The 26,171-nt window shown below is 47.2% G+C and overlaps 1 protein-coding gene across 8 annotated transcripts in view; it reads left to right on the top strand.

Moving 5' to 3' along the window:
- The window catches only part of ARHGAP32 (Rho GTPase activating protein 32), a 274,980-nt gene that overhangs the window by 104,818 nt on the left and 143,991 nt on the right, over nt 1-26,171 (top strand). For 7 of the 8 annotated variants that reach the window (XM_054086884.1, XM_054086883.1, XM_054086888.1 and 4 more), the window contains exons 3-5: nt 20,116-20,207; nt 21,293-21,334; nt 21,702-21,786. In XM_054086884.1, coding sequence (XP_053942859.1) covers nt 20,116-20,207; nt 21,293-21,334; nt 21,702-21,786 — 219 coding nt within the window. The remainder of the gene's footprint in view (nt 1-20,115; nt 20,208-21,292; nt 21,335-21,701; nt 21,787-26,171) is intronic. The other variant, XM_054086882.1, reaches the window with a different exon arrangement.

Genomic DNA, 26,171 nt, shown 5'->3' with positions numbered 1-26,171 from the left:
AATACTTTGCTTCCCCTGGCAGTTTGTCAAGGAGAGAGAGAAGAAGCACGCGGAACGCTCCTGCCCTATTAATGCGTGCCCCAGAGCAGGCTAGTTACCAATTAAAAGGGCCGTAATGTCACAACGATTTTCAGTCTGCATTAACCTCTTTTTCAGCAAGATTTTTGAGCATGAAAGGAACTGTACAAACATGCTCTTTGAAGCATGCAGCATTGTGGAAGAAGATGATTTTAGCCAAATGCTGCTTGAGTCTAGAGAAACAAACCATCATTCGGAAAGCTAACCTACCAGAGGGAAGGGAACCGCAGCGAAGCATCGCAGAGGTGCTGCTCTCCTGCTTACAGAAGGCCGTGCAAGTGGGCAGTGGGGCACAGACAGCTGTATTATCTGGATATATTTGTTTTGTTTTTAAATGAGTGAGTAAAGTACCTGCAGTTCCACTTTCCCAGTTCCCTCTGGCATTTGCTGAGCTCAGAAGGTCGGATGTTATTTTATCAGCAGGCAGATGGGGTGAGCGGATAAGGTGGGGTTATCACAGGAGCTGGGTCTGCCTTGCTTCAGTGCAGGAGTGCCTGGAAGTTGTATCTTGCTTTTCATTTCCAAGTTTTCTAAATTGCCTCATTAGCACATGAAGCTGAAGAGGAGAGAGGCCTCGGAGAGGGGGAAGGTTGGAATGTTCCAGTACACAGTGGTGCTACCAGGGGAGGGCAGTCCATTCATAGTGTGGTGGAAATTGTTACTGGGATGTGGCACAGAAGGACTTGGGGTGCTGGAGGATGAGAAGCTCAACAGGAGCCGGCAACGTGCACTCGCAGCCCAGAATCCAACCGTGTCCTGGGCTGCATCCAAAGCAGCGTGGCCAGCAGGGAGGGAGGGGATTCTGCCCCTCTGTTCCTCTCTTGTGAGACCTCAGCTGGAATCCTGTGTCCAGTTCTGGAATCTTCAACATAAGAAGGAGATGGAGCTGTTGGAATGGGTCCAGAGGAGAAAACTCAGGTGATCGGAGGGCTGGAGCACCTCCCATATGAGGACAGGCTGAGAGAGTTGGGGTTGTTCAAGTTGGGAGAAGAGAAGGCTCCGAGGAGATCTTCTAGCGATCTTCCAGTACCTGACAGGGCTACAAGAAAGCTGGAGAGGGGCTATTTACAAAGTCTTGTGGGGATAGGATGAGGGGCAACGGGTACAAGCTGGAGAGGAGCAGATTTAGACTGGACATAAGGAGGAATTTCTTCATGATGACGGCGGTGAGGCCCTGGCTGTCCAGGGAAGTTGTGGCTGCCTCATCCCTGGAGGTGTTCAAGGCCAGGTTGGATGGGCCTTGGGCAGCCTGAGCCAGTGGGATGTCCCTGCCCATGGCAGGGGCTTGGAACCGGATCATCTTTAAGGTCCTTTCCAACCCAAACAATTCTATGGTTCTGTGTGGCACCAGTGACAGTTTCTGCCTCTCATTGGCTCATGTGGCAGTGATGGGGCTTCAGCCTGGAAGAGCCATGTGTTCCCTGCTCCGAGACTGCCCGCAGTGCTGTGGCAGCGTGAGCTGCGTTCTGCTGTGCTGCGGGACAGGCAGGTTCATCCAATATATCGACTGACGGATGTTCATCTCCAAAGATTATTTGAAGTTTAAAGCACCATTAATTTCTGTAAAGTTGATTTTTGGATTAGCTGTTCTTTATACAGCGTTCAAAAAATGTGTAGGTAATGAACTTCCTCCGAGCAAAGTATCTATTTAAATTTTAAATAGGGGAACAAAGCTAAGTGCTGTGTTTTACCCTTTTAGAAGCATCATCAAACCCCATATAATACAATGATAATATTTTCTTCCAAACTTTATTTTAAAGCCAAAAAAAATGAACCTCAAGCTTAGGTAATCGCCAGTGTCTCTGTGCTTGTCACCCTGCTCTCCTCCTTGCTTATCCACTCTCCGTTTGGACTTCTCGCAATTGTCACTCTTTAAGTCTGTTTTTCCTCCTGTGCGTATGTTTTCCTTCTCCGCCTTGGCCAGCCGCTCGCGCTGTGCCGCTGCTCGGGAGCGCTGTCTGTTCCCATCGGCGTTCCCCAGCCAGCGGTGCGTGCTCCCCGCCTCGGCACACGCTGCTTGGACACAGCCTGGAGCCCTGTGGAAATCCCTCTGTGACACCGGCCTGTCTGGAACCCCGAGGTGTGTCTCGGCGGTGTCAGGCGATGATGAGGTGTCTCACCTGTAACACGGTAGCTGGCATGCTTCATCTCTTGTTGGTTTGGCCGTTGGTGATCTACAGTGAAGGGAAGGTTCAGTGTTTTGCCTTGACACCTTCCTTGTGCTCATCGAGGCTGTTGTGCTCGTGGCGTGGTTCAGTGTTCAGCTCTGTGCAACAGCCTTACGTATGCACAGTGTTCCTCGCGGTGCTATTGATTTATTGGATCATAGAATCATGGAATGGGTTGGGTTGGAAGAGACCTCAAAGCCCATCCAGTCCCACCCCCTGCCATTGGGACACCTCCCACTGGCTCAGGGGCTCCAAGCCCCATCCAACCTGGCCTGGAACCCCTTCAGGGATGGGGCAGCCACCACCGCTCTGGGCAACCTGGGCCAGGGCCTCCCCACCCTTGTCATGAAGAATTCACTGTTTAGAACATATCCTCTTGCACAGCTCCATGCCGGCAAGAAAAGAACTGAGCAGTCCAGGTGGCTGTAAAAAAAAAGAGCTTTAGAGGACAATAAAGAGAAAGACTCTGATCCCAGGTTTGCTGCGCAGTGATTTGGTGTGTGGTGAAGCACAAGGCTCCGTGTAAAGCTACTGAACTTGGATTTATAACATCTTGGATTTGTGCTTGCAGCGTTGTTTTGACCTCGTGCTCCTCTGAATACATTGTAGAGGTAGAAAAACCTCAGTTGCTGGTGTTCACTGAACTGAGTGAGTCAAATTCCTGCTTCCCACTTCTGTCCATCAGAAGGTTGTGTTTATGAGATGTAAATATTTACAGGACCCTGTTCAATGCTGTCACTTTGTGTTTTCTGTTTAACCAGTGCGTTTACTGTATTTTTTCCCGATCATTTTCTGCTTGAGCTTTTTTCCTCTGCTCTTTTCCTTCATTTTGTGCTTTCTGCAGCCCCTGGTTCAGCCTTTCCCTTTGGATGCTCCTTACCTGGTACACAAGTTTCTCATATAGGCATAATACATTGAATTTTTGATTAGTAGGTGTTTAAATTGCAGACCTCGCATTTTGTTGTTGCCTATGGTTTCAGCCTCTGGGGAGCAGAGGCTGCGGGGGTTTGGGGACGTTGGACGTGGCTGTGCTGTTTTCCACTCTCCGTTGCTTCTCGGGGCAGACAGCTGGAGAGCCAACTGAGTGTGGGGCTTTGTCACTTTAGATGAATTTCACGGTCTCCAGGTGAGCAAATGCTGAGCCCAGCGGCACGACAGAGAGCTCGGCAGATCCTGACACAGCTGACAAACCGGGGATGCTTCTTCATTTATCTTGAACTTTTCCCTTGTACATGTTTTTGTACTTTGGGAAAAGGCGATTTATGCATTCGCAGTTTGATGAACACGTACAAGCTGTCTCTACTCTCCCCTTTTATCTGCAATATATTTTAAAGTGCTTATTATTAATTTATATAAGTGCTTTGTTGCCAGAGCTGTTTCTTAAAAAGAAATAAAGTGAAGGGCTTTTTAAATGTACAGAGGTTGAGTGTCCTGTACTGTAAATATAAGGTAGAGACTCTATTTTTAGTATTTAGAATCATAGAATCATAGAATAGTTTGGGATGGTTGGGGCCTTAAAGTCCATCCACTTCCACCCTCTGCCATGGGCAGGGACACCTCCCACTGGATCAGGAGCTCCAAGCCCCATCCAACCTGGCCTGGAACCCCTCCAGGGATGGGGCAGCCGTGACCTCCCTTGGCAACCTGGGCCAGGGCCCCACTGCTGACATGGTGAAGAAATTCCTCCTTATGTCAAGCCTAAATCTGCCCCTCTCCAGTTTATACCCATTGCCCCTCCTCCTATCACCACAAGCTTTTGTGAACAGTCCCTCAGCAGCTTCCTGTAGCCCCTTCGGGTACTGGAAGGTCACTATAAGGTCTCCCTGGAGCCTTCTCTTCTCCAGGCTGAACAACCCCAACTCTCTCAGCCTGTCCTCCTATGGAAGATGCTCCAGCCCTCAGATTATCTTTGTAGCCTCCTCTGGACCCGTTGCAACACCTCCATCTCCTTCTTTTGTTGAGGATCCCAGAACTGGATACAGGACTCCATCTGAGGTCTCCCAAGAGAGGAACAGAGGGGCAGAATCCCCTCCCTCCCTGCTGGCCACGTGGCTTTGGATGCAGCCCAGGACACGGTTGGTTTCTGGGCTGTGAGCACACACTGCCGGCTCCTGTTGAACTTCTCATCCCCAGCACCCTGAAGTCCTCCTCAGAGCTGCTCTCAACAACATCATCCCTCATCCTGTACTGAAATCCGGGATTGCCCCTACCCAGGTGTAGAACCTTGGCCTTCTTGACCCTCATGAGGTTGCCACAGCCCCACTTCTCCAGCCTGTCCAGGTCCCTCTGGAGGACATCCCATCCTTCCCCTGTGGAATTTCTGCCCTTGTTGTTTTATTCTGAGCACCTGAGAGTCTTTAATCCTTGCTTGATAGTAATTTAATTATCTTTTTACAAGTATTATACTTTCACCTGCATTTTAAACCTCCTTGTTCGGTGTTTATGGTTTAGCCGAAGGGAGGTGACTTTATATTGGAGATCTGGATTGTTTGGGTAATTCTGGTGGTTCCTGAAACTTTATAGCAGTAATGTTGGATGTAGATGTTGGGAACCGGGCTGGATGCGACAGAACGCTGGAGGAACAGACCTTACAGGAGCTGGATGAGGACACAGCTGCCGGAGCAGTCTTTGAGGGCTGCTGTATTTTGTATTCCCCCACTCCTGTTCTGTATTTTTAGAGTTTGTTTTTTCTCACTTTCTCAGCCTCCCGTTCCCCCAGTGCCGCTGCCCTGCTGGGTGACCTTCACACATGCCCGTTTTCGCTCTCCGCTCCAGTTTCGCGCATACAGTTGATGATATTGACTTTCTTTGCAGAATCCTTCTGAGTCCTGGGGATGAAAAACCATATTTGAGCCAAGTTATGTTTCAGGATATGGATTTTTCTAACAGCTCTCTGAAACAGTAGTGTTATTTGAAAGGAAAGGAGTATTTTTTTCCTTGCAGGGCCCTGAAGAGCGTTCTATTTCTGTTACCAGAAATGAATTGATGAAGGGAGCCTTTATATAGTCTTTCTCATACCAACCTACAAACAGCTGTCCCCAGCCTGTCATTAATGTTAGCATTAATTGTTCTTTGTACTTAATATTCCATTTACTTTGTGTTATTGACCATCTGACTTGTGCTCGGCACCTCTTTATGAGTTTTTTAAGTCACAGAGAGAGGCCACCTGAAGCTCAATTAACCTGGTAGGCATTGGAGAGAAGGTGAATGTGCTCCCTCCAAAGCCAGATGCTGGTTGCATCCCATGTTGAATGTCTGCAAGGATCCATTCGGCAGTAGGTCATGGCTGGAGGTGACCAAGGGTTCCTCAGCTCAAGGAAATCAGGTTGTCCCATGCTGGAACACCTCTGAAACCTAGCTTTTAGGATCTAGAAGAGTGCTTGTCCAGAATTAATCTGTCCATAATAGATTCATGACATAGATCTCTTAGACTGATCCAGTAGAGGCCACAAAGATGGTCTGAGGGCTGGAGCACCTTCCAGACAAGGGCAGGCTGGGAGAGTTTGGGTTGTTCATCCTGGAGAAGAGAAGGCTGTGGGGAGACCTTAGAGCAGCTTCCAGGACTGAAAGGGGCTCCAGGAAAGCTGGGGAGGGGCTCTTGATCAGGGAGGGCAGAGACAGGATGAGGGGGGATGGTTTCAAACTGCAAGAGAGGAGACTGAGATGAGATCTTGAAAAGAAATGTTTTGCTGCAAGGGTGGGGAGGCCCTGGCCCAGGTTGCCCAGAGCAGTGGTGGCTGCCCCATCCCTGGAGGGGTTCCAGGCCAGGTTGGATGGGGCTTGGAGCCCCTGATCCAGTGGGAGGTGTCCCTGCCCATGGCAGGGGGTGGAACTGGATGGGATTTGGGGTCCCTTCCAACCCAAACCATCCCATGATTCTATGCTAACAAGGCTATCGAGATGGTAGCCATAGCATTCCCAAGTGTTCTTAGCTTATAACCAGGTTGCCTAGAGCAGGTGTGATGTAGAGACCTCTAAATTAATGATGGGAAACTGCTATGAACCCTTGAATTCACCAGATGAGTAAGTGAACACGAAAGCAGGTCTTTGGCAGTTGGTACACATCATCTTTTCTGTCTTATGCTGGTGGAATTCCCCTAGGGAAAATACAAGCCTAAAACGTTTTAGAAAGGCACAGAGATCGGACCCTGTCCTATGAAGTCCCTGCAGTAATCTGAGTTCTTCTATCAGGTCATGTGGGTTCTGAACCCTGTAGTATTTTCAGGATTTGATGCTATAACAGGGAAGGTAACGTACTGTGGGTTATGAAGGTGAAAAAGGAGTTTTAATGAGACCTCAATATATCACTGGTAAATCTGGGACAGCAGTGAGGAGAAAACTAATTTTAAATGCAATTTATAGAAGTGTATAGAGATTAGTGGGCACACTGTAAAGGCTTAAAGGAAGCTTTGACTCTCCTTAGCACGGCGTTTGTTTCTCATGCGTTGTCCGACACTTGCTGCCGCAGAGCCTGACCGTGGCTTCTGCAAGAATCGAAGCAAAACACGGCGGTACCCAGAATTTGGGTTTTTTATGTTATTTTTGTTCAGTTGGTTTTTAGTTCAGAAAGCATCAGGCAGTTTTCTCAGTGTGTCATTCAGTTTATGGGAATGCTTCCAGGGGCTGTGGCACATTCTGAAGAAGGCGGCAGTGTGGTGGCTTTCTTTGCCCTTCCAACTGCGGTGATGGCCAAAAAGGTGGAGTACCGAAATGCTCTCATTTCAGCAACTGTGACATGTAAATACAGTACCCTTTAACATCTAAAAACTGACATTTTGGACTTTTTATTCCTGTGAGTTACTGCTTTCAGTGCTGTGTATGCTTATGAACCAACACTAGAACTTAACAGCTGGGTATCTGGTTGTGAGCCCCAAGTTTTGTTGGGCTGATCCTATGGCTTATGGACTTCTTCAGACGAAAGAATGCCACTGAACTCTGAATAGCGGCATTAAAAAGTACCTGTAGGTACTTTTTAGAAGCCCAGAGTTTTAAGCTGTTGAGTGCAAGGCAAAGTTTGAGTAGATAGAAAGCTGGAATTCTGGTTTAGTCTGTTGTATTTTGAATGACCTGGAAGATTCAGTGGGAATGGACTTCAGATCCATCTTCCCCTGGATCCTGCAGCACCTGGCAGCTGGCTTCGAGCCTTAGGAGTCGTTGAGTTTCTGAAATGCTCTGGAAGCTGTTACCTTAGAGTTTGGAGGTCAGTTTTCTGCTGATGAAGGCTCTCAGGCTGTTGACGGGGTTAGTAAGTCCCGTCCATCTCACGGCAACCGCAGCGCCTCTCCTCCCCTGCCTGGCACCCGGCGGCGCTTTGATGTGAGTCGCTGCAGCTCGGGCTGTGTAGCAGAGAGGTCACAGGGCGCCATCTGTGACACAGATAACGATGGGATAGAAATGGGATTTCAGATAGTGTGGACAGAGTGGCGCTGATACGCGATAATGTTCTGCGCACACCAAGCAGTCATCAGGCTGTAATAATATTTTGGTCAAAACAATTCTGCTCTGGCATTGCACCAGTGACCTATATCGCATTTTCAATTCACAGAACTTGTTTTCCTTGTTATTGCTGCATGAATCAAGTGTTTTTTTCCTCCATTAAGCTTTTGGCAAGGTGTCATATTGTTGTTTGTGGTTCTTTTGCTCCCTCTCCTCTCGGTTAGAGTTGTTTTTATTTTGCAGACTGACTCCCAGCGTGGAGCTTGTCCCTGAGAATCTTTGAAAACTGGGACAATCACTTAATTGGCGCATTGGCTTCCATTTGGGTTTGCCAATTAGATGAGTTCAATTAAACCAGAATGGATACTGTATTTTTGGCAGAAAGTATTAATTTATAGCAATCATTTAATTTTCACTGGTGATGCTATAGAAGCAGTTGTTCAGAGTTACATTTACTGTCTTACAGTGGGTGCAGCGTGTGGTAAGTGTTGATCCAGGAGAAAAAAACCCTACATTTCCTAAATTTCTGCTTTAAAATCTGTATATGTGTAACGTTAGCGAAGTAGGAATGATTTTGAGTTTGCCAAGGCTGGGTCAGTAAAGTTTATTGTTCAGGGATCCCCTCTTTTAGTTCACCCTGCTTTTGCATTCTGCATCACTCCATTTCAAAGTGAATTCAATCCACGTCGGTAAATGCATGTTTTCTTAGGTGTAATATCTGGGTCCTGTATTTCCACACCACCGTTTGTATTTCTTCTTTTATCATCGTAGGGGATAATGGCAATTAAAAAGATAACGACGGTACTGGAGTGTAATGGCTAATTTTTGAGTGCTCCCAGTAGCCCTCTGCCAAATTGCACGAGCGTAGGTGGGCATAAACACACATTAATGTGCATCGGGCACTCGGGGCTGAGTTTGCTGAGGCATCAGGGAGCTGAGTGCCTGTTTATCTTGCTGCGAGTAAACCGCAGAGCTCAGCAGTGTGTGGGGTATCGACGCAGCTGCATGGCAACTGCTCAGGCTGTCGGCGACCACTTTATAATCTAAACTCCAAGGAATTTAGAGTTTTTTGGTTCAATTTCAGACGGTTTCATATCTCTAATAACTATCCCCCATTGCTCAGAGGAGCTGCTTGGTGGTGACAGCAAGTTGCTGCTGCTCTGATGGTTGGTGCTGGTGATGCTGCTGGAATTGGAAAACTCACTCTTGGGGGTTCTGAAAGGCAGTAGGAGCTGAGCTTTGAAGGCTGGATTACGTTATCCTGACCCTCTGCCTGTTTTCCTCCCACCGTGTTTCAAAGATGATCTCTCTTTACGCGTATGTTGTTGCTGTAATATAAGGAATGCCACATTGGTTTGAAATGTAGTTATTTGGGAGATAAAACTTACAATTTATTTACCTGTCCATCACTTTTCCCAGTTGCAGCTGCTTAAGAATAAGACGCAATATCCAGGAAGGGAAAGGAGTCTCTTATAAATAAGTGATAGGTTGTTTTATTTTTTCTTTAATTCGGTTCCAGTGTATCACCACTCTCATGGTGAAGAAATTTTTCCTTATGTCCAGTCTAAATCTGCCCCTCTCCAGTTTGCACCCATTGTCCCTCGTCCTGTCCCCACAAGCCTTTGTGAACAGCCCCTCTCCAGCTTTCCTGTAGCCCTCTCAGGTACTGGAAGGTCACTATAAGATCTTCTCCGAGCCTTCTCTTCTCCAGTCTGAACAACCCCAACTCTCTCAGCCTGTCCTCCCGTGGAAGGTACTCCAGCCCTCTGATCATCTTTGTAGCCTCCTCTGGACCCGTTCCAGCAGGTCCATCTCCTTCTTATGTTGAGGATTCCAGAACTGGACACAGAACTCCAGATGAGGTCTCCCAAGAGAGGAACAGAGGGGCAGAATCCCCTCCCTCTCTCTGCTGGCCACGCTGCTTTGAATGCAGCCCAGGCCAGAGGTGGCTTTCTGGGCACCTCCCATGCTACCAGTCTCAGGACAGGAACGGTGAGAGAGGTTCTGGGCTGGAGGTGAAAAGTGAATCGCTCAGCTAATCTCATTTAAAAATAATCCCGCCAACGAAGTTCAGCTTTCCTTTCCCTTTCATCCAGGGTTGTTTCAGGAACTGTACTGCAGCCACTAAAACTGCTGTAGCTGCAATGGGAGGAGGTGGGAGAGGGTCTCCTGGGGCTGAAGGACTGGGGTGGGGGTTTAAAAGATTGGCTTCACCTCTTCAAGCCAGGTTCTCCTGATACTGCACCCTTGGGCCAAGAGTGCTCCTGATGCGCCTGTCATTTCAAGGAGTGGGAAAGAAGTTTTAGGGTCTCCGTGTTCTTGATTTGCTCTTTGGCTTGTACTCCAAGCAGGTATTTTCAGCTCAAAACCGTCTGAGATCGCTCTTCGGTATGGTTGCAGAAACAGAGGGTTTTAACTGCTGGTTCTTGCTTCGTGGCACAGTTTTTTCCCTTTATTTGTATGTGGCTGAGTGCCCATGGTTTTCAATCCAAATAGGTGTTCTGGCATGTTACAGTGGTGTGCCCGGGTAGGAATGTCTTCTTAATTTGTTATGGGTTTTTCTCTGTGCATGTGGTTTTGGTTTTATGTCTCAGAGGTTTTTTTTTTTTTTTGTTCCTGAAATATTGATCTTTAGGGGGAAAAAAATCCCTTGTTTTTACTTAATAAGTGTATGAGTGCAGTGAAATGTTCTTGGAGATCCTCAGGGCCATCCACATTTTCAGTACACAATGGGGGATGATGTGATTGCGAGCAGCCCTGCAGAGAAGGACTTGGGGTGCTGATTGATGAGAATCTCGACATCAGCCGGCAATGTGCGCTCACAGCCCAGAAGGCCAACTGTGTCCTGGGCTGCATCCAAAGCCGCGTGGCCAGCAGGGAGGGAGGGGATTCTGCCCCTCTGTTCCTCTCTTGTGAGACCTCATCTGGAATCCTGTGTCCAGTTCTGGAATCTTCAACATAAGAAGGAGATGGAGCTGTTGGAACAGGTCCAGAGGAGGCTACAAAGATGATCTGAGGGCTGGAGCACCTTCCACAGGAGGACAGGCTGAGAGAGTTGGGGTTGTTCAGCCTGGAGAAGAGAAGGCTCTGAGAAGATCTTATAGTGACCTTCCAGTACCTGAGAGGGCTACAAGAAAGCTGGAGAGGGACTATTCATAAAGGCTTGTGGGGACAGGACGAGGGGGAAAAGGTGAAACCTGGAGAGGGGCAGATTAAGACTTGACATTAGGATGAATTTCTTTACGATGAGAGTGGTGAGACACTGGCCCAGGCTGCCCAGGTAGGCTGTGGCTGCCCCATCCCTGGAGGTGATCAAGGCCAGGTTGGATGGTCCTTGGGCAGCCTGATCCAGTGGGATGTCCCTGCCCATGGCAGTGGGGTTGGAACTGGATGATCTTTAAAGTCCCTTCCAACCCAAAATATTCCATGATTCTATGAGTCACCATCAGCTTCTACACAATCCACGTTCTTAGTGCCATAAGGTTGTCACTCACGTTCCCAGTTCTGCTGAGCAGTGGTGTGGAAAGCCTTTTCCAGAGCTCCTGCTGCCTACGTCGTGTCTGGCTCTGACCTTGCCCGAGTGCCATCAGCCCTTCCTGGAGAGCAGCATCCCCTCGCGTGTGCCAGCGTGTCCCTGCCCCGGTGTGGAGGACTGGCTCACGGAGGCTGAGCGGCCTTTGGGACAGTTGGTCAGGAAGGTGGGTTTAAGGGCCCCTGCCCTGGTTCGGGACCAGCAGCTGGAGCTGGAGGCCACCGCAGTGGCTCAGCCAGCGCAGGGTTTGATCACAGGCCAAACTCCCCTGGGTAACCCTGGAATGAGCTGCTTCCTTCCGTCTGTCGTTCAGGAGGTTATGGACTGCTTATGGTATAAATTGCATCTTAGAAGTAGAGACATTCTTCACATTACTGTGTTATTAGGAGGGCTTGGAAAATGAGTATATCGCATACTGGTTTTGTGTTTCGTGCTGTTGGAAACAGCTCTCTTTATAAACAAAAAGCCGAGTCCAGGTTGGCTTTCGCGCATAAATACCAATTCGTGTTAGCTCCAGTGACTCAGATATTGGGGTTAAATGTCAGGCTGCTGTTTTTTTCCGCCTTCCCAGTCTTTCTTCTACTGCAGTGGGAAAATCCTCCAGTTTCTAAGCTGATTTATACCTATAACACAACCTTGTTATTTGCATAATTGCTGTATATGGCCGGAGAATGACAGAGGGGTTTTTGCTCGATAAAGGCAGCATTCCTCTCCGTAGCTCTTTGTGTGATGTGAAATCGCTTTCTACTGTAACAACCCAGAGCTCCACTTGTCCTTTTATAACAGCCGTGGTTCGGATCCCCTCCTCCCTTTGTGAAACAACAAACATCACACGAACTCTTGGATTTGGGGGGTTTCTTTTTACAAGGAGCTGGAATTGGAGTCTTGCGCTCATTGGTTATTCTGTTTTCTGTGGTTCTTTTCTCTAATTTATTTTGTAGGCTGTACAGAGGAAGGACTCAACCCTGCTGCCTTTCCCACGCGTATTGTATGTGGGATTTGTGTTCTTAAAGCAAGTACATTCCTCAGGCAGCGCTCTATTGTGTGGGGCTCGGTACTGTACCGCTGCGGCTCCCGGCCTGGGATCCTCCTGAATGGCAATAAAGCATCTCACTGCGCCTTCCCAGAGCGATGTTAGGTCCAAACTTAAAGCTGGCAGGTAGTTATCATGCTAACGTTGTCCTTAGTTCGTTTTAACTCACTGCATCCATTTTTATCTCTAAACCAAATGAAAGAAAATACAAGTGTGAGAGTGTTTGGCTGGAAATAACCCCTGTTGTCCTTTGGGTGCATTTGATGTGTCTTCAGAGAATCGGTGCGAGTCCAGGCGTTTCTTTAAGCCTCTCTGAGGAAAACTTGTCATGACAGAAACCCAGCCTGCTTTCCAGAGGTGAATTCTGGTCACAGTGACAATAATACTGCCAAAGAAAGTTCACACAGTTGCCATGCTCTGTGTCTTGGATCCCACTTAGTGAATCACTGGCCCAGGTTGCCCAGAGCAGTGGTGGCTGCCCCATCCCTGGAGGGGTTCCAGGCCAGGTTGGATGGGGCTTGGAGCCCCTGATCCAGTGGGAGGGGTCCCTGCCCATGGCAGGGGGTGGGACTGGACGGGATTTGAGGTCCCTTCTGACCCAAACCATTCTGTGATTCTATGAATTCATTGTTTTACACGTGAGCTGAAGAGGGTTTTACCCACGTAGCTGTGAGGTGGTGACCTTTATTTGGAAACACAGTAGATGAATAGTTAAGAAATTGCTCTTTGTTCATTCCGGGCAGATCCTTTAAACTCTGGTAAATAGATGCTCTGGACTAACTCCTCTGTTAAGTCTCAGGAATGAGAGGTTTCCCTTCGTTTGCCAGCTCATGGCAGTGCTTAAAAGCTTTTCTTCCTTTTTCTTATTTCCCCCTCCTTTGGAGAGGAGAAGCTGGGAGCAGAAGAAACACATCCTGTGTGGTCTTCTGAGAGAGAAGAATTCCCTGCTACCCATGCCATGCAGTGAGTACTGGCTAGAACAATTCAGCATTGACGGGGAATGTGGAAAATGGAATTAAAAGTCCTAAACTCAGAAAAATGATACAGATTGAAGTATCTTCTTTATTGAATGCAGATTTTTTAGCCATGGGGTTGAGAATGTGTGGAGCCACTATTCAGAGTTTCCCTGCTGGAAGCACTTGTCACTCTTCCACTGGCTTTTCTCTGTTATGTTTCTCATTTACCATGAGATTTTAAGGGCATCCCTGGTCGGGTCACTGTTCGCCTGCATTCCCCATTCCCCAAACCGAGAGCTAAGTTAAAAAGGCAGCACTGCCTCTAATTACTGCAGCCGTTCTGGCCCTGAGCTCTGCCTGCGCATAAGGCAGCCCTGCAGCTCTCCTTTGGCACCTCGGAAAGGTTTTTCCTTTTATCTTTGCCACAGGGATCGAGACATTTGCAGTAGGCAGGGAGTTAAGTGATGACTTCAATTAAAAAGAAATAAAACGTTCAGTGCTTTCTCTTTCTCCGAAGCATCTTTGTGCTGTTGGATCTCGGAGCTGTTTCTTCGCACGCAGTGCCTCGGGTCGCTCTCGGCAGAAGATGTTAGAGCCCATATACGCTCAAAGGTATCGTTTCTCCGATGGCTTCCTCCTTTCTGAGGGAGAGTGTGAGAGCACAGCAGACAGACGGGTACCCCGGAGCCTGCCCTGCTGTGCAGCTTTGCCGTGTCGCGGCGTTATTGAACGTGCCGGTGCTGCGCTCTGCTGAGCTGGCTGCGAATAGCAGAGACAGCAATTTTTAACACGGCCAGTTTGGATATGCACAGTTGGAGGGGGGTATTTGTTTTGGTTTTTCACTTTTTGGTAAAACTGCTGCAGAATAAGAGGCAGATATTTTTTTTGTTTAAGTTGAGGTCGTCAGGGCTGGGCATATAAACCAGATGCAGTTGCTTCTGCATTTTAAATGCATCCAAATGTCTTAAGCAACTCTGGAAAATGTAGCTGCAGTGTGTTAAAGCGACACAAACGACCTGTATAAAATACTTGGGATGCTCATTTGCATCCCCTAAATGAATTGGTGGGCAGTAGCGATATGAAGACCTTGGCAAATACTTTCATTTCCTAGAATCATAGAATCATAGAATCACCAGGTTGGAAGGGACCCACTGGGTCATCGAGTCCAACCATTCCTAACACTCCCTACACCATTCCCCATCATATTGGCACTGACACTTTTTGGATGAATATCTTCATCAATTGCCACACTTTTCTTCCATTCAAAAAGTGACCCAGTTCCAGCCCTCTTGAGCTCAGGGACATTGTAATCCTCTTAAGGATAGTGCTTGGACACATAAACGCTGCAAAACTGGGACCTTTCATTTGGAGGTATTGGAGGTAGCTCTGACGTGCGGACTCTCAATTTAATAAAGGCATTTTTCCTTTGCTTTATTGATTTATTTATTGTGGAGAACTAGGATGGCTGTTACTCTCATGTAATTAAGAGTAGAGCTTCCTTCCTCTGGAGTATGATTGTGGCTGGGGACTATGAAGCTGTGGTGAACTCTCTTTCTTCTTCCATTGTCCTTCAAGCAAACTCTTTGAGCAGGGTGATACTGATGGAGGCATTTGCCTGGTGGGACTGTTCCTTTTTAACCTTGCCAAGGAAGCTCTGCAAGGAAGCGGATGCTGGGCCAGCTTTGTGTAGCTACCTGGTACCCAAGACTTGGAGCTGTTGGAACGGGCCCAGAGGAGGCTACAAAGATGATCCAAGGGCTGGAGCAGCTCCCATCCAAGGACAGGCTGAGAGAGTTGGGGTTGTTCAGCCTGGAGAAGAGAAGGCTCAGAGGAGACCTAAAAGCAACCTTCCAGTACCTGAAGGGGCTACAGGAAAGCTGGAGAGGGGCTGTTCACAAAGGCGTGTGGAGATAGGACGAGGGGAAACGGGTATAAACTGGAGAGGGGCAGATTTAGGCTCGACTTATGGAAGAATTTCTTCACCGTGAGAGTAGGGACACACTGGCTCAGGGTGCCCAGAGCAGTGGTGGCTGCCCCATCCCTGGAGGTGTTCAAGGCCGGGTTGGATGGGGCTTGGAGCCCTTGATCCAGTGGGATGTCCCTGCCCATGGCAGGGGAATTGGGACTAGATGATCTTTAAGGTCCTTTCCAACCCAAACTATTCTATGATTCTACAATTCAGTGATTTGGAAGAGTGCATGAGTTCATGCACAGGAGTGCATGAACACCCACTGCAGAGAGCAAACCGTGTGTGTTGTGGCCCCTGCAGAGCGTCCTCTCGCTCAGGTTGAGTAGACCGTTACTCATCACAGAGGAACGGCTTTGACTGAAACAACATCTCTGTCTTCTGCTGTTCATCAGGAAGAAGTAAAATAGCAAAGCTTGGGTTTTGGGGAAAGTTCTGGAGGGTTTTGTTGTATTTTTTGTTGGTTTTTTTTTTCCCTCTTTATTCCCCTCGTTAAGGAAAATTGAGGGGAAATAAAGATGATGTGAAGGAAAGACTGTCATGGAAACCAGCGAGCATTTTGAATCATCTCTGCCAGTTTTAGAAACGAGGCCATGTGCTGAAGGAATCCAGAGCAATCTGGTCCCTCCAAACTGGTTTTGGTTGGAGTGCAGTGGTAGAAAGATGCTTACATGTTACTGCCTGTCTGATAGGTGTCTTTGCTTTGTGGTGTTCTTGGAGAAGAGTAAATTTCTGCCTTGAGAAATCCTTGAATTCAGTAGCCTGGCTCCATGCTGACCTGTCAAGTCTTGCCTTGCATCAGTTCCTGTATATGGATTTACAGTAGTATTATGGAAAACCTGTTTGCCTGTTCTAGAATTGCTGGAGCTTGGTGGGATTCCGTGGTTTCTTCTTGTCTTGTGAGTCCCACTGTCAGCCTGTGGCAGGAGGAGAACTGGGGATTTTGCGTAGGTTCACTCTCCCCTACTGAGGATACCAAAGAGGGAACTTCACATCGTGTTCACTGGACTGTTTTCTTCAATTTTATGTGTATTTTCAAATTGTATTACGTTTCTGGATGTGAGGGAGACAGGTTGACATGTTTTCTGATAAATGCAATGAGACTTTTTAGGAGAAAATCCTTTTGTATTATCCAGTGGAGTAGTTAGATAGAAATTATTTATGACTAAGGTTTTGTGTGCTGGAAAGCAGAAAGCTGAGGTTTTTCAAATCAAGTCTATAAATATAAAGACCAGGAAGTTCAAACTTGGGTGCTTAAAGCTGGATACTCCGATTTGTGAGAGCTCTCTGATTCCCAGGGAGTTTGACAGCAGCAGCTGAAAGTTGCAAAAGTGATGGAGGTGCTTCAGGGTTCCTTCTGGTACCTCCCCAGTCAAGGGCTGTGATGATTTCAAAATGGAATGACCGTCCATCGGGGAGTGGGACACAAAGGCAAGTATTCTCCCCAAAATTGCTGAGAATCATAAAATAATGGAATGGGTTGGGTTGGAAGGGACCTCAAAGCCCATCCAGTCCCACCCCCTGCCATGGGCAGGGACACCTCCCACTGGATCAGGGGCTCCAAGCCCCATCCAACCTGGCCTGGAACCCCTCCAGGGATGGGGCAGCCACCGCTGCTCTGGGCAACCTGGGCCAGGGCCTCTCCACCCTCACAGCAAAACATTTCTTCCTGAGATCTCATCCCAATCTCCCTTCTTTCAGCCTGAAACCGTTCCCCCTCGTCCTGTCCATGCACTCTCCGATGAAGAGACCCTCCCCAGCTTTCCCACAACCCCTTTCACTACTGGAAACTGCTCCAAGATCTCCCTTATGCTCCTGTTCTTTAGACCTTCCTATCCCATTCCTCCTTCTTTCTGTAGACTTTCTTTATTGTTGCCTTCCAAAGTGGTAGAGGAGGTGTTGCAAGGGCTGCTTCAAGGACGTGGGTATATGAAAACAACTGGAGGCTGCTCTGAGGTCTCCCTGAAGCCTTCTCTTCTGCAGGCTGAACAACCCCAACTCTCTCAGCCTGTCCTTGTATCAGATCATCTCCGTGGCCTCCTCTGAACCTGGTCCAACAGCTCCATGTCCTTCCTGTGCTGGGGACTCCAGAACTGAACGCAGGGCTCTGGGTGAGGTCTCACCAGAGTGGAGTACTTGGGGAGAATCTCCTCCCTCAACCTGTTGGTCACTCCTCTTCTTAGAGCAAACGCATCTGTGGGATCTGCCTTGAGATCAGTGTAGGTACCTGTTATAAAGCACTGAAGTTCTTAAATATTTGTCCTAACTGCTTACTGATACAATTGTAGTTTTGAGTGGATTTTTGGTAGAGGAATATCTTCATTTGGAGGGGACCGGTGGAGTGGTGTTGCTCAAAAGCCTTCCAGTGAAATGGAAGAGGACTGGACATCGGATAAATCAATAGACTGCTTTCTGGATCGAGCCCTGATTTGTTTACCAGGTTTTGGACCAAAGCAGATTGGTGCAGCAGTGACAATAAGCTGTGACAATTGGACTTAATAATTTGCATAAACAGATTTGCTATGCAATTACGAGGTTTTCACGGAACAGCAAAGCCTAGAAAAGAGGGAGGTGAGGAGCTCGCTGGCTAATTGCAGATGGAAATAAGTCAACTGTTTCAAAATGCTTTTTAAAATTAAATTACCATGGAACAAATCATAAAAGATGACAAATCTCATTTGGAGCGTTTGGTTTGTGTTTGGAGTGGAGGGCGATCTAGGGTGACATTTTGCATGCCAGGGTTTGGATCAAAACAGGTGCAGTAGTTAATAAAGTGCGCTGTTCTGTAGCTGTGTGTCTTTTGGGTTGGGTGGGAAGTAGCTGCGGTTCATTTTGGAGTGGTGTGATGTCTAAAATGCTGATAAGTTTTTTTCTTACTTATCTATCCATTCACTTATTTATCTATCCGTTCATAAGTCTTTTCTTGTGTTAGTACCTCATACTAAAGACTGTAGCTTGGACAAATCACTGTTCAGCCCTTGTTCCTCATCTGTGAGAGGCAGTTGTTCTACAGCAGAGTCCGAAGAGTGCAAATCTAGTTGGAGAAGCGACTGCAATAATTATTGTATTGTGTCTCTTTATCCATTTAAATGGACACGGGCAGTTTGTTGGAAACGCGAGAGACGGGTATCTCCTTCCGGCGCCATTTGGACGTGGCTCAGTTGGGAAAAGAGGATAACACACCTTTATATAGAGAGGGGTGCTGGCATTTCAGTCTCCTGGAGGTGTCAGCGTTGCCGACGCCACTTTGTGTTCGATCCAGGGTGGTCTCTGCCCACTGCTGCAAACTGGCTTGAAGCCCTCATTGTTCTGTCAGGTTTGTATATCCATTTTCTATCCCACCGGCTTCTGCTGCTGATGGAAGAGAAATATTGTGTTTCTTCCTACAGAAATTCTGCTCTCTAGAAAATTAAGGTAGGCGCATCCAACGTTGCCTGAAAGCAACTTACAGGAATCACACGTTTATTACTGTAATTAATTATTTTCTTATGTAAAAGACCTGTAAGATTTATTAAATCAGTGATCATAGAATAGATCATAGATCATGGAATAAGATCCTCTTAATGTTGAACTTCACAGAGTCTCTCAAGTGTCCTGTTAGATCCTGGAGGAATTGTGTGCTTAGGAAATCTCTTACCCAGGATGGGTTTATTTAAGGCTATGGATATTGTCCTTGTTGTCTTCGGTGAGTGGGAGTGTGTGTTCTGTACCGCTGTGGACAGCGGAGTCAGAGCAGTGCGATGCTCAGGCTGTGAGAGGTGCAACTGGGAGAGTGAGTGTCTTTGGGGTCCCCTTTGAGTAGCGGTGATGGGAGGAGCTCCCTGACAGTAGCTGCACCATCCCATTTCCAGGGGCAGCGCTGGGAACAACAGGAATTTGCCGGAGCACAGAGAATGTGCTCTACTCCAGTCCTGTGTGAGCCAGGGTGGCTCTACTGGGTGAACACTGCTGAGCCAGGGTCATCCCGGCTTCCCTGGATCAAGGGCAAAACAGGTTCTCCTGCAGCGTGGTTGCTTTTATCCTAATCTACATTCCATACAAACCTACAGGAAAGCTGCGGAGGGGCTCTGGATCAGGGAGGGCAGGGATAGGGCGAGAGTGAATGGTTTAAGCTGAAAGAGGGGAGGTTGAGATGAGACCTTAGGGAGAAATGTTTTGCTGAGAGGGTGGGGAGGCGCTGGTACTCCACTCTGGTGAGACCTCACCTGGAGCCCTGTGTTCAGTTCTGGAGTCCTCAGCACAGGAAGGACATGGAGCTGTTGGAGCAGGTTCAGAGGAGGCCATGGAGATGATCTGATACAAGGACAGGCTGAGAGAGTTGGGGTTGTTCAGCCTGCAGAAGAGAAGGCTTCAGGGAGACCTCAGAGGAGCTTCCAGTTGTTTTTCTATACCCAAGTCCTTGAAGCAGCCCTTGCAACACCTCCTCTACCACTTTGGAAGGCAACAATAAAGAAAGTCTACAGAGGGAAGGAGGGATGGGAAGATCTAAAGAAGAGGAGCATAAGGCTCCAGGGAGATCTTAGAGCAGTTTCCAGTACTGAAAGGGGCTCCAGGAAAGCTGGGGAGGGGCTCTGGATCAGGGAGGGCAGGGATAGGATGAGAGGGAATGGTTTTCAGCTGAAAGAGGGGAGATTGAGATGAGATCTTAGGGAGAAATGTTTTGCTGTGAGGGTGGGGAGGCCCTGGCCCAGGGTGCCCAGAGCAGTGGTGGCTGCCCCATCCCTGGAGAGGTTCCAGGCCAGGTTGGATGGGGCTTGGAGCCCCTGATCCAGTGGGAGGTGTCCCTGCCCATGGCAGGGGTTGGGACTTGATGGGCTTTGAGGTCCCCTTCAACCCAAACCATTCTGAGATTCCATCTATGTAACATTCCATGGGCTCCTGCTTGTCCAGCACCGGTCCAGAGCATGCAGTCCCATTTTGAACGCTTTACTTCTTCTTTGTTGCAGGCAAGAGGCGCAGATATCCCGGACATTACAGGGGAGCTGCCGCTCCGGACCTGCGGCAGTACAGCAAGTATGAAAGTGAAGAATGTGAAAAAGTAAGAGCAGTGTTCTTTGAGTTTTCTGTCTCTGCTGGGCTTGATGTCGTGGGTTTTAGTTGTTGTACCGCTATGCGACTGGGGCATTTGGCAACAGTTTCTGACAGTATCTTCACCTGAGCAACCCAAATCCATGCGAAATAAAGTAAATTATAGCTAATGTAGTCTAAAACTGAGGGCATGAGAGGGTGTTTTTTTTTGGCGTTCTCAGCTGTTTCTGGCTATAGAAAGCAAAAAGTTTATTAAAGTTACTCACTGTTACTGTGTTTTTAAATTTTTGTGTTTTCTTCCTCAAATGGATTTGTTTAAAAAAAACCCAGAGAACATATATATATATATAAACAAACCTAAAAAGAAGCCCAAGCCATGTATAAATGAGACCCTTCTCCCTGTCTTCCCATGCTCTTAGAAGCTAAACCAGGACAAGTGGGTGGCCTAGACCTAGTTTTTATTTGATATTTTCTCTCTTTTTTTTTTTTATTTGGCTCTGTAAGTTTTATTCAAAAGAGTTTTGCACCATTTTTTATTTTTTAGGGATTTTTTTCCTTCTCTAATCTCCCAGAATGTTCTTTTTTTGGTGGGTTACACTCCCTTTCTCTCTCTTATTCTCTCCCAGAGAATGTAATCCAACTTATTATGCTTGCAGCTAAGGTTTCAAACCTCTAACGCACAGAGGATCACAAGTAATCAATATGACTTGGCTTGTCTTTGCTGAGACTGCTGACTCGAGGGCCACAGCTCCCCAATACTGATTGATCCGTGCTCTCAGATCACCTCTCCTTAGAGCTCGGATGCTGTAAGGGGAATGGCTCTTTGTTCTAGTTCTGAGCAGCCAGATGCTGCATCTCACTTCCCACTTAGATTCCCGTGGGAAGAGAGAGTTAGATAATGACAATCTCATTGGCTCGCCACCAGAAATATCTATAGGAGTCTATAATAGCTTCGGCAGAAGCAAGAGCCCGTCGCCGAGCCAGAGGAGCTCCCTGTCAGCCACCGTTGTAGCTGGAGACACTTGGGAATAATTATGCCTCACTTTTGACTTTTAAAAAGGCAAAGGATAAATAGCGTTTGTTCTGCACCCTCAGATACATCAACCCGGGACTGATGGGCTGTGATGCCTTTCACAGGTAAAGTTCTACTTTCCTATGTGTCTCGTGTAAGGCTGTTTATTTGCACTGCGAAAATGTGTTTGTAAAGGTAGAGCGGCTTCTCCCTGCACTGTTTTGTCGAGATGTGGGCTTTGGTGTGGATGAAATCCCACGCAGTTCTTTAAAGATGCGATGATGAAAGGCACTTTGCAATTCTCCTTTCTCACTCAGTTCCTTTCCCCGTGGTTTTGGTGCATCACATCAGCAAACCCCTCTGTTCCCTTGGCTTTAGGATGAGAAAGTCGTCATTGTTTTATATCGGTCACTGCATTTTATAACGGTGTTGGGTGCTGAGCCTTGTTTCGCTCACTTGGATGTCTTATGGGGTGCTTTTGATGTGCTTCAGGTTATCCTTTACCAAGGGCCATTTCCCGAAGATGGCTGAATGTGCACATTTCCATTATGAAAACGTGGACTTTGGCAACATCCAGGTGAGTTTCAAGTTTCTTTTATATACAAAGCCTCATTGTGTTTGGCTGCCGACTAACCTGGAGGGGAAAGGCACAGAGGGACCTTCCTTAAGGCTCCTTGAGTTTGTTGCAAAATGTTTAGTGATAAGAAGTTAAAGGAACAGAGTCTCTTTCTTTGGAATTGGCTCGAATCGGCCCTCAGCCACGTGGCCGCCCCTTTGAGGCTGGGCGTGATTTTATTGCCTCTGAATGTGACTGATGTCCCTGTTTTTAGACTACATCGAACATTCATTATTGAGCCTTCTATAATAACTGCACGCATTTTTTTAGCTTCTGTGTGTGTATCTTTTAAACAATTGCCTGAATGTATTTCTATAAATATAAATAATTCAAGTTTATCCATTCTCTTGGTGTTATCTTAGCTCTGCATTGTGCATTGCAGCAGCTGTGTCATCAGAGCACAGGAAATTGCCAGTCAGGCCGAGAGTTGCATCTCTAGAAGTGTGCAGACTTCACTTCTTTGCGATCCATCCATCGGAAACGGAGGCAGAAGCGTTTCACAGCGCTGGGGAGGGCTGGGAACCAAGAATCGCTGCTGGTTTCTCGTGAGCAGGGCACATCTTGTTCTGCACTTAGAGAGGCAGGAATGCCTCCAGCATCTGCCAGCCTTGCAGCCAAACAGAGGTTACAACCTTGTCATTTGTAAAACATTTCCTGTAATAGAGAGTGAATTATTTACAGCCTTTCAAGTTGACAGTTTTGCAAGCAGAATTACGCGTCCGTTTTTTCTCTCTCTGTAAAATTCCTACTGAGAGGGAGTTTTGAGTTCTATTCAAGGCTCGTCTCTGCTATTATTCACACTCCGTGGCTCTAAGTAGGTCCGTTCTGCTGAGCGCGGGGTGCATGGGCTTTGGCAGACACACACACACAAAGACACGGCGAGTCAGACAAAATAGAGCTCGAGGGGACGGCAGCACCAAGAGCTCAACTTGTGTCAGATGGGCTGGCACGGGCAGGAGCAATCCTTCAGCTTCCGGAGCAAATCTGACTTTCTTTATTTCCATTTTCTCTGTACAGGAATAGTGTGACTAACCCACATCCCTGTTCTGTCGCCTGGTGATTGTCTGAATGGACACCACTGATTTTTTTTAGTGGTTTGAGAGGGAGGTTTTATGTTGCCGCAAGTGTTGAGCTGTTTTCTGTCCATGCAAATGGATTTTGCATCGTGTGGTCATCTGAGTTTTCCTATCCATCGTTCAGAGATGTTCCGCAAGACTTGCGAGAGAGGGATCACAGCTTTTGTGTGGCGGTAGTATTTAAAGCATTTTGAGCACCCTGATCCAGTGGGAGGTGTCCCTGCCCATGGCAAGGGGGGGTTGGAACTGGATGGGCTTTGAGGTCCCTTCTGACCCAAACCATACTATGATTCTGTGATAATTTTGGGGGTTTAAGCATTCCTTGGAATGTTTTCAGGTTGTCAGGGCATACTTGTAGGGTTGATGTGCTGAGATTTTTGTGTTTGTAAGAGAGAAGTAAGATCAGGTGATATGTTCTTTACAGACTGTCTTCATGTTGTTCTGCCACCAACCCTGAGGCATATCCTGGTGGAAAGTTTCCACAAGCAGGAGCGCGAGCTGCCCAGCATTCATTTCTTTGGTGTCATTGCTTTCTGTGCTCCTGCTTGCTTGTCTTCTGGCGCTGGCAGGTCGTAGAATCAAAGAATGGTTTGGAAGGGACCTCAAAGCCCATCCAGTCCAACCCCTGCCATGGGCAGGGACACCTCCCACTGGATCAGGGGCTCCAAGCCCCATCCAACCTGGCCTGGAACCCCTCCAGGGATGGGGCAGCCACCACTGCTCTGGGCAACCTGGGCCAGGGCCTCCTCACCCTCGCAGGAAAGCATTTCTTCCTAAGATTTTATCTTCATCTGCCCTCTTTCAGCTTAAACTGGTCACCAACTGCAAACCAATAACTGGGGAAGAGTGGCTCAGGAAAACAAAGCAGTTTGGATTGTTCCACCGGGTCACACCCCCTGAGCTGTTTTCTCTGTTGTGAAGCCAGGAGAATATTGGATGACCATGGCAGCGTGGGAGGCACGGTCATAAAAGTGTGGATGTCTGTATGTTGGGGAAGGCAATTCCTGTTTCCACCACTGCTACCACTAGAAAACTAACACACTTAAATATCCAAGTACCTAAAGCAAAACGTGCTTAGAAAAGGTGACTCGGACCAGCTCCGTGCCTCTGGTCCTTTTTCTGATAGATTCCCTCACTGTAATGACTGTGTAATATGGATAAAAATACTTTGAGAATGGAGCTTTGCTCCTGACATGTGAAAAGGTAGGGAATTACAGTATTTGCTTAGTAGGAGAAGACCAGTATTAATGGCAAAACAAAAGAAAACTATTGATAACAGCAGTAGCGGTGTTAGTTTATGGGCTTAAAGATAGGTTCAGGTAGGGCTCATACATTTTAATCCAACAGCATTCGTTGGTGGCTGCTTTGTGATAGCAAGGTAGGCTAGAAAATAGCAATGGGTTGGAGTGATTTGTAAATGACAGCTTGGCACCTAATCACGAATTACTGAGTTGCATCGGAGGAGCAGTGGGTGTAAACTCTGTTCAAAATCTATTCACTGTTGAAAATTTGCATAGCAGAAATGCAGCATTATCTGGCTGTGTCAGGAATTGTGTAATGCTGTCTATTAACAGCCTGGCCACATTTCAGATTGTTTTGTAACGTTGATGTCACTTATAATACGATCTCATGGTGCAATCGGTATTAATATCTTGGCATTTCACCTCCTGAAATGGTTTTAAATTAGCTTTCTGAGATGTATAAAAAAGGATTTGTTCTTATGCTCGCTTCATGCTAACAAAACCAGGTGCGTTTGGAGATGATTTTCTCTTTGGAAACGTTCTGCTATGCCACTTTCAATAGTGATATATTTACCCTTACCTGCATCTGGTCGGCAAGACCTGTATTGCATCGAGAGGAATTTGCTGGTTCACCAGGCAAGAGTAGTTCGTGTCAAAGCTGGAGTTACAGGAGGGCGTTACAGATTGCATTGGTGTCAGAAACTCACTGGCATTTTGCTGAAATACCTTACATTTATTGCTGCGTTTCTTTTTCAAGGCTACATCATCGATTCTTAAATTCACCATGGAAAGCCAGGTTCTGTGTAATAGGTTTATTTCAGTCTAACTTTGGATAAATGTTTAGGAGTCCTGTTAGCGGGAGCAGAACGGGATCAGCCTCGCTATGGTCTGTCTCCCAAAGAAGATGCTACTCAGCTGTGGCTGAGAAGGACTACTCCACATGGGTTAGGTCGTTTCTGCTGGCTTCCTTCTCTCTTGAGCTGTGCTGCCTTTCCCGAGGACCTGGCTAACCTCTGCCTACGATGCCTCTCCTCTCTAGAAGGTCAAAACTCAGTTTGTTACTATACAAAGCAAGCGTGTTGGTTGCAGGCGTGTTGCTGTAGAGCTCAAGTTCACGTTCAGTTAATCACTGAAGGATGGATTGGAAGATCCTCAGCATCTCTTCCAGGTCTTGCGTTGAGACAGAAGGGCTCACATAAAATCATAGAATCGATTAGGTTGGGAAAGTCTAACCCTTAACCCAGCACTGCCAAGCCACCACTCAACCGTGTCCCTAAGCACCACATCTACACCTCTTTGAAATTCCTCCAGAGATGGTGACTCAACCCCTTCCTTGTGCTGCCTCTTCCAATGCTTGACAACCTTTTCAATGAAGAATGTTTCCCAATATCCGGTCTAAACCTCACCACAATTTTTAACTTCAGAAGTTAAATCCTCCCAGATGATTTAGAAGCCTAAATCATCCCCATGTAACTTAAAATAATACATTCACAATCCGTTTCTAAGGCAGCTTGTTAAATTCAAGCATGATTTCAGCGTGTGCTGGTTGGAAAAGCATCCTTTGTAGGGGCTTGGGTTGTTCCAGCGCTGTGCGTATCCTGCAAATAGCTGAGCTAACATGGAAAGAGTTGATGTGATACAGTAAATGGGGCAGCATCTTCCAGACATTGGTTTGAGTTGAAGGTCAATGCATGAGCATGGTTTGGTTGCAGGTTCCAATCTGTGTTTTAACTTAGGACTGTTGAGTTAACTTATTGATGTACAACTGTGAAGTGTCTCAGCACAGCAGCTGTGTTGCAGTCTCGGTGCCTATTAGTGAGCTTTAGGGCTTGGTGACACCCAGGGACTGCACTATTTCTACAACCCCCCCTCTATTACCGAGTTACACAGGTTGGAATGATTCCCTCTAATGTGGTGCAAATGGGATTTTACTTCACTTAGTGCTATGAGCCGTTAATATAAAAAGAGAAATAGTGATTAGGTGTTCTGTAAATGTCTTTGCTCCCTGCCAGAAATAAAGACTTTGTTA

This window comes from Cuculus canorus, chromosome 23 (genome assembly GCF_017976375.1).
Source record: "Cuculus canorus isolate bCucCan1 chromosome 23, bCucCan1.pri, whole genome shotgun sequence".
Classification (NCBI taxonomy): Eukaryota; Metazoa; Chordata; class Aves; order Cuculiformes; family Cuculidae; genus Cuculus; species Cuculus canorus.
Note: the sequence above shows the minus strand (reverse complement) of the source record. Positions and strands in the feature narration are given on the sequence as shown.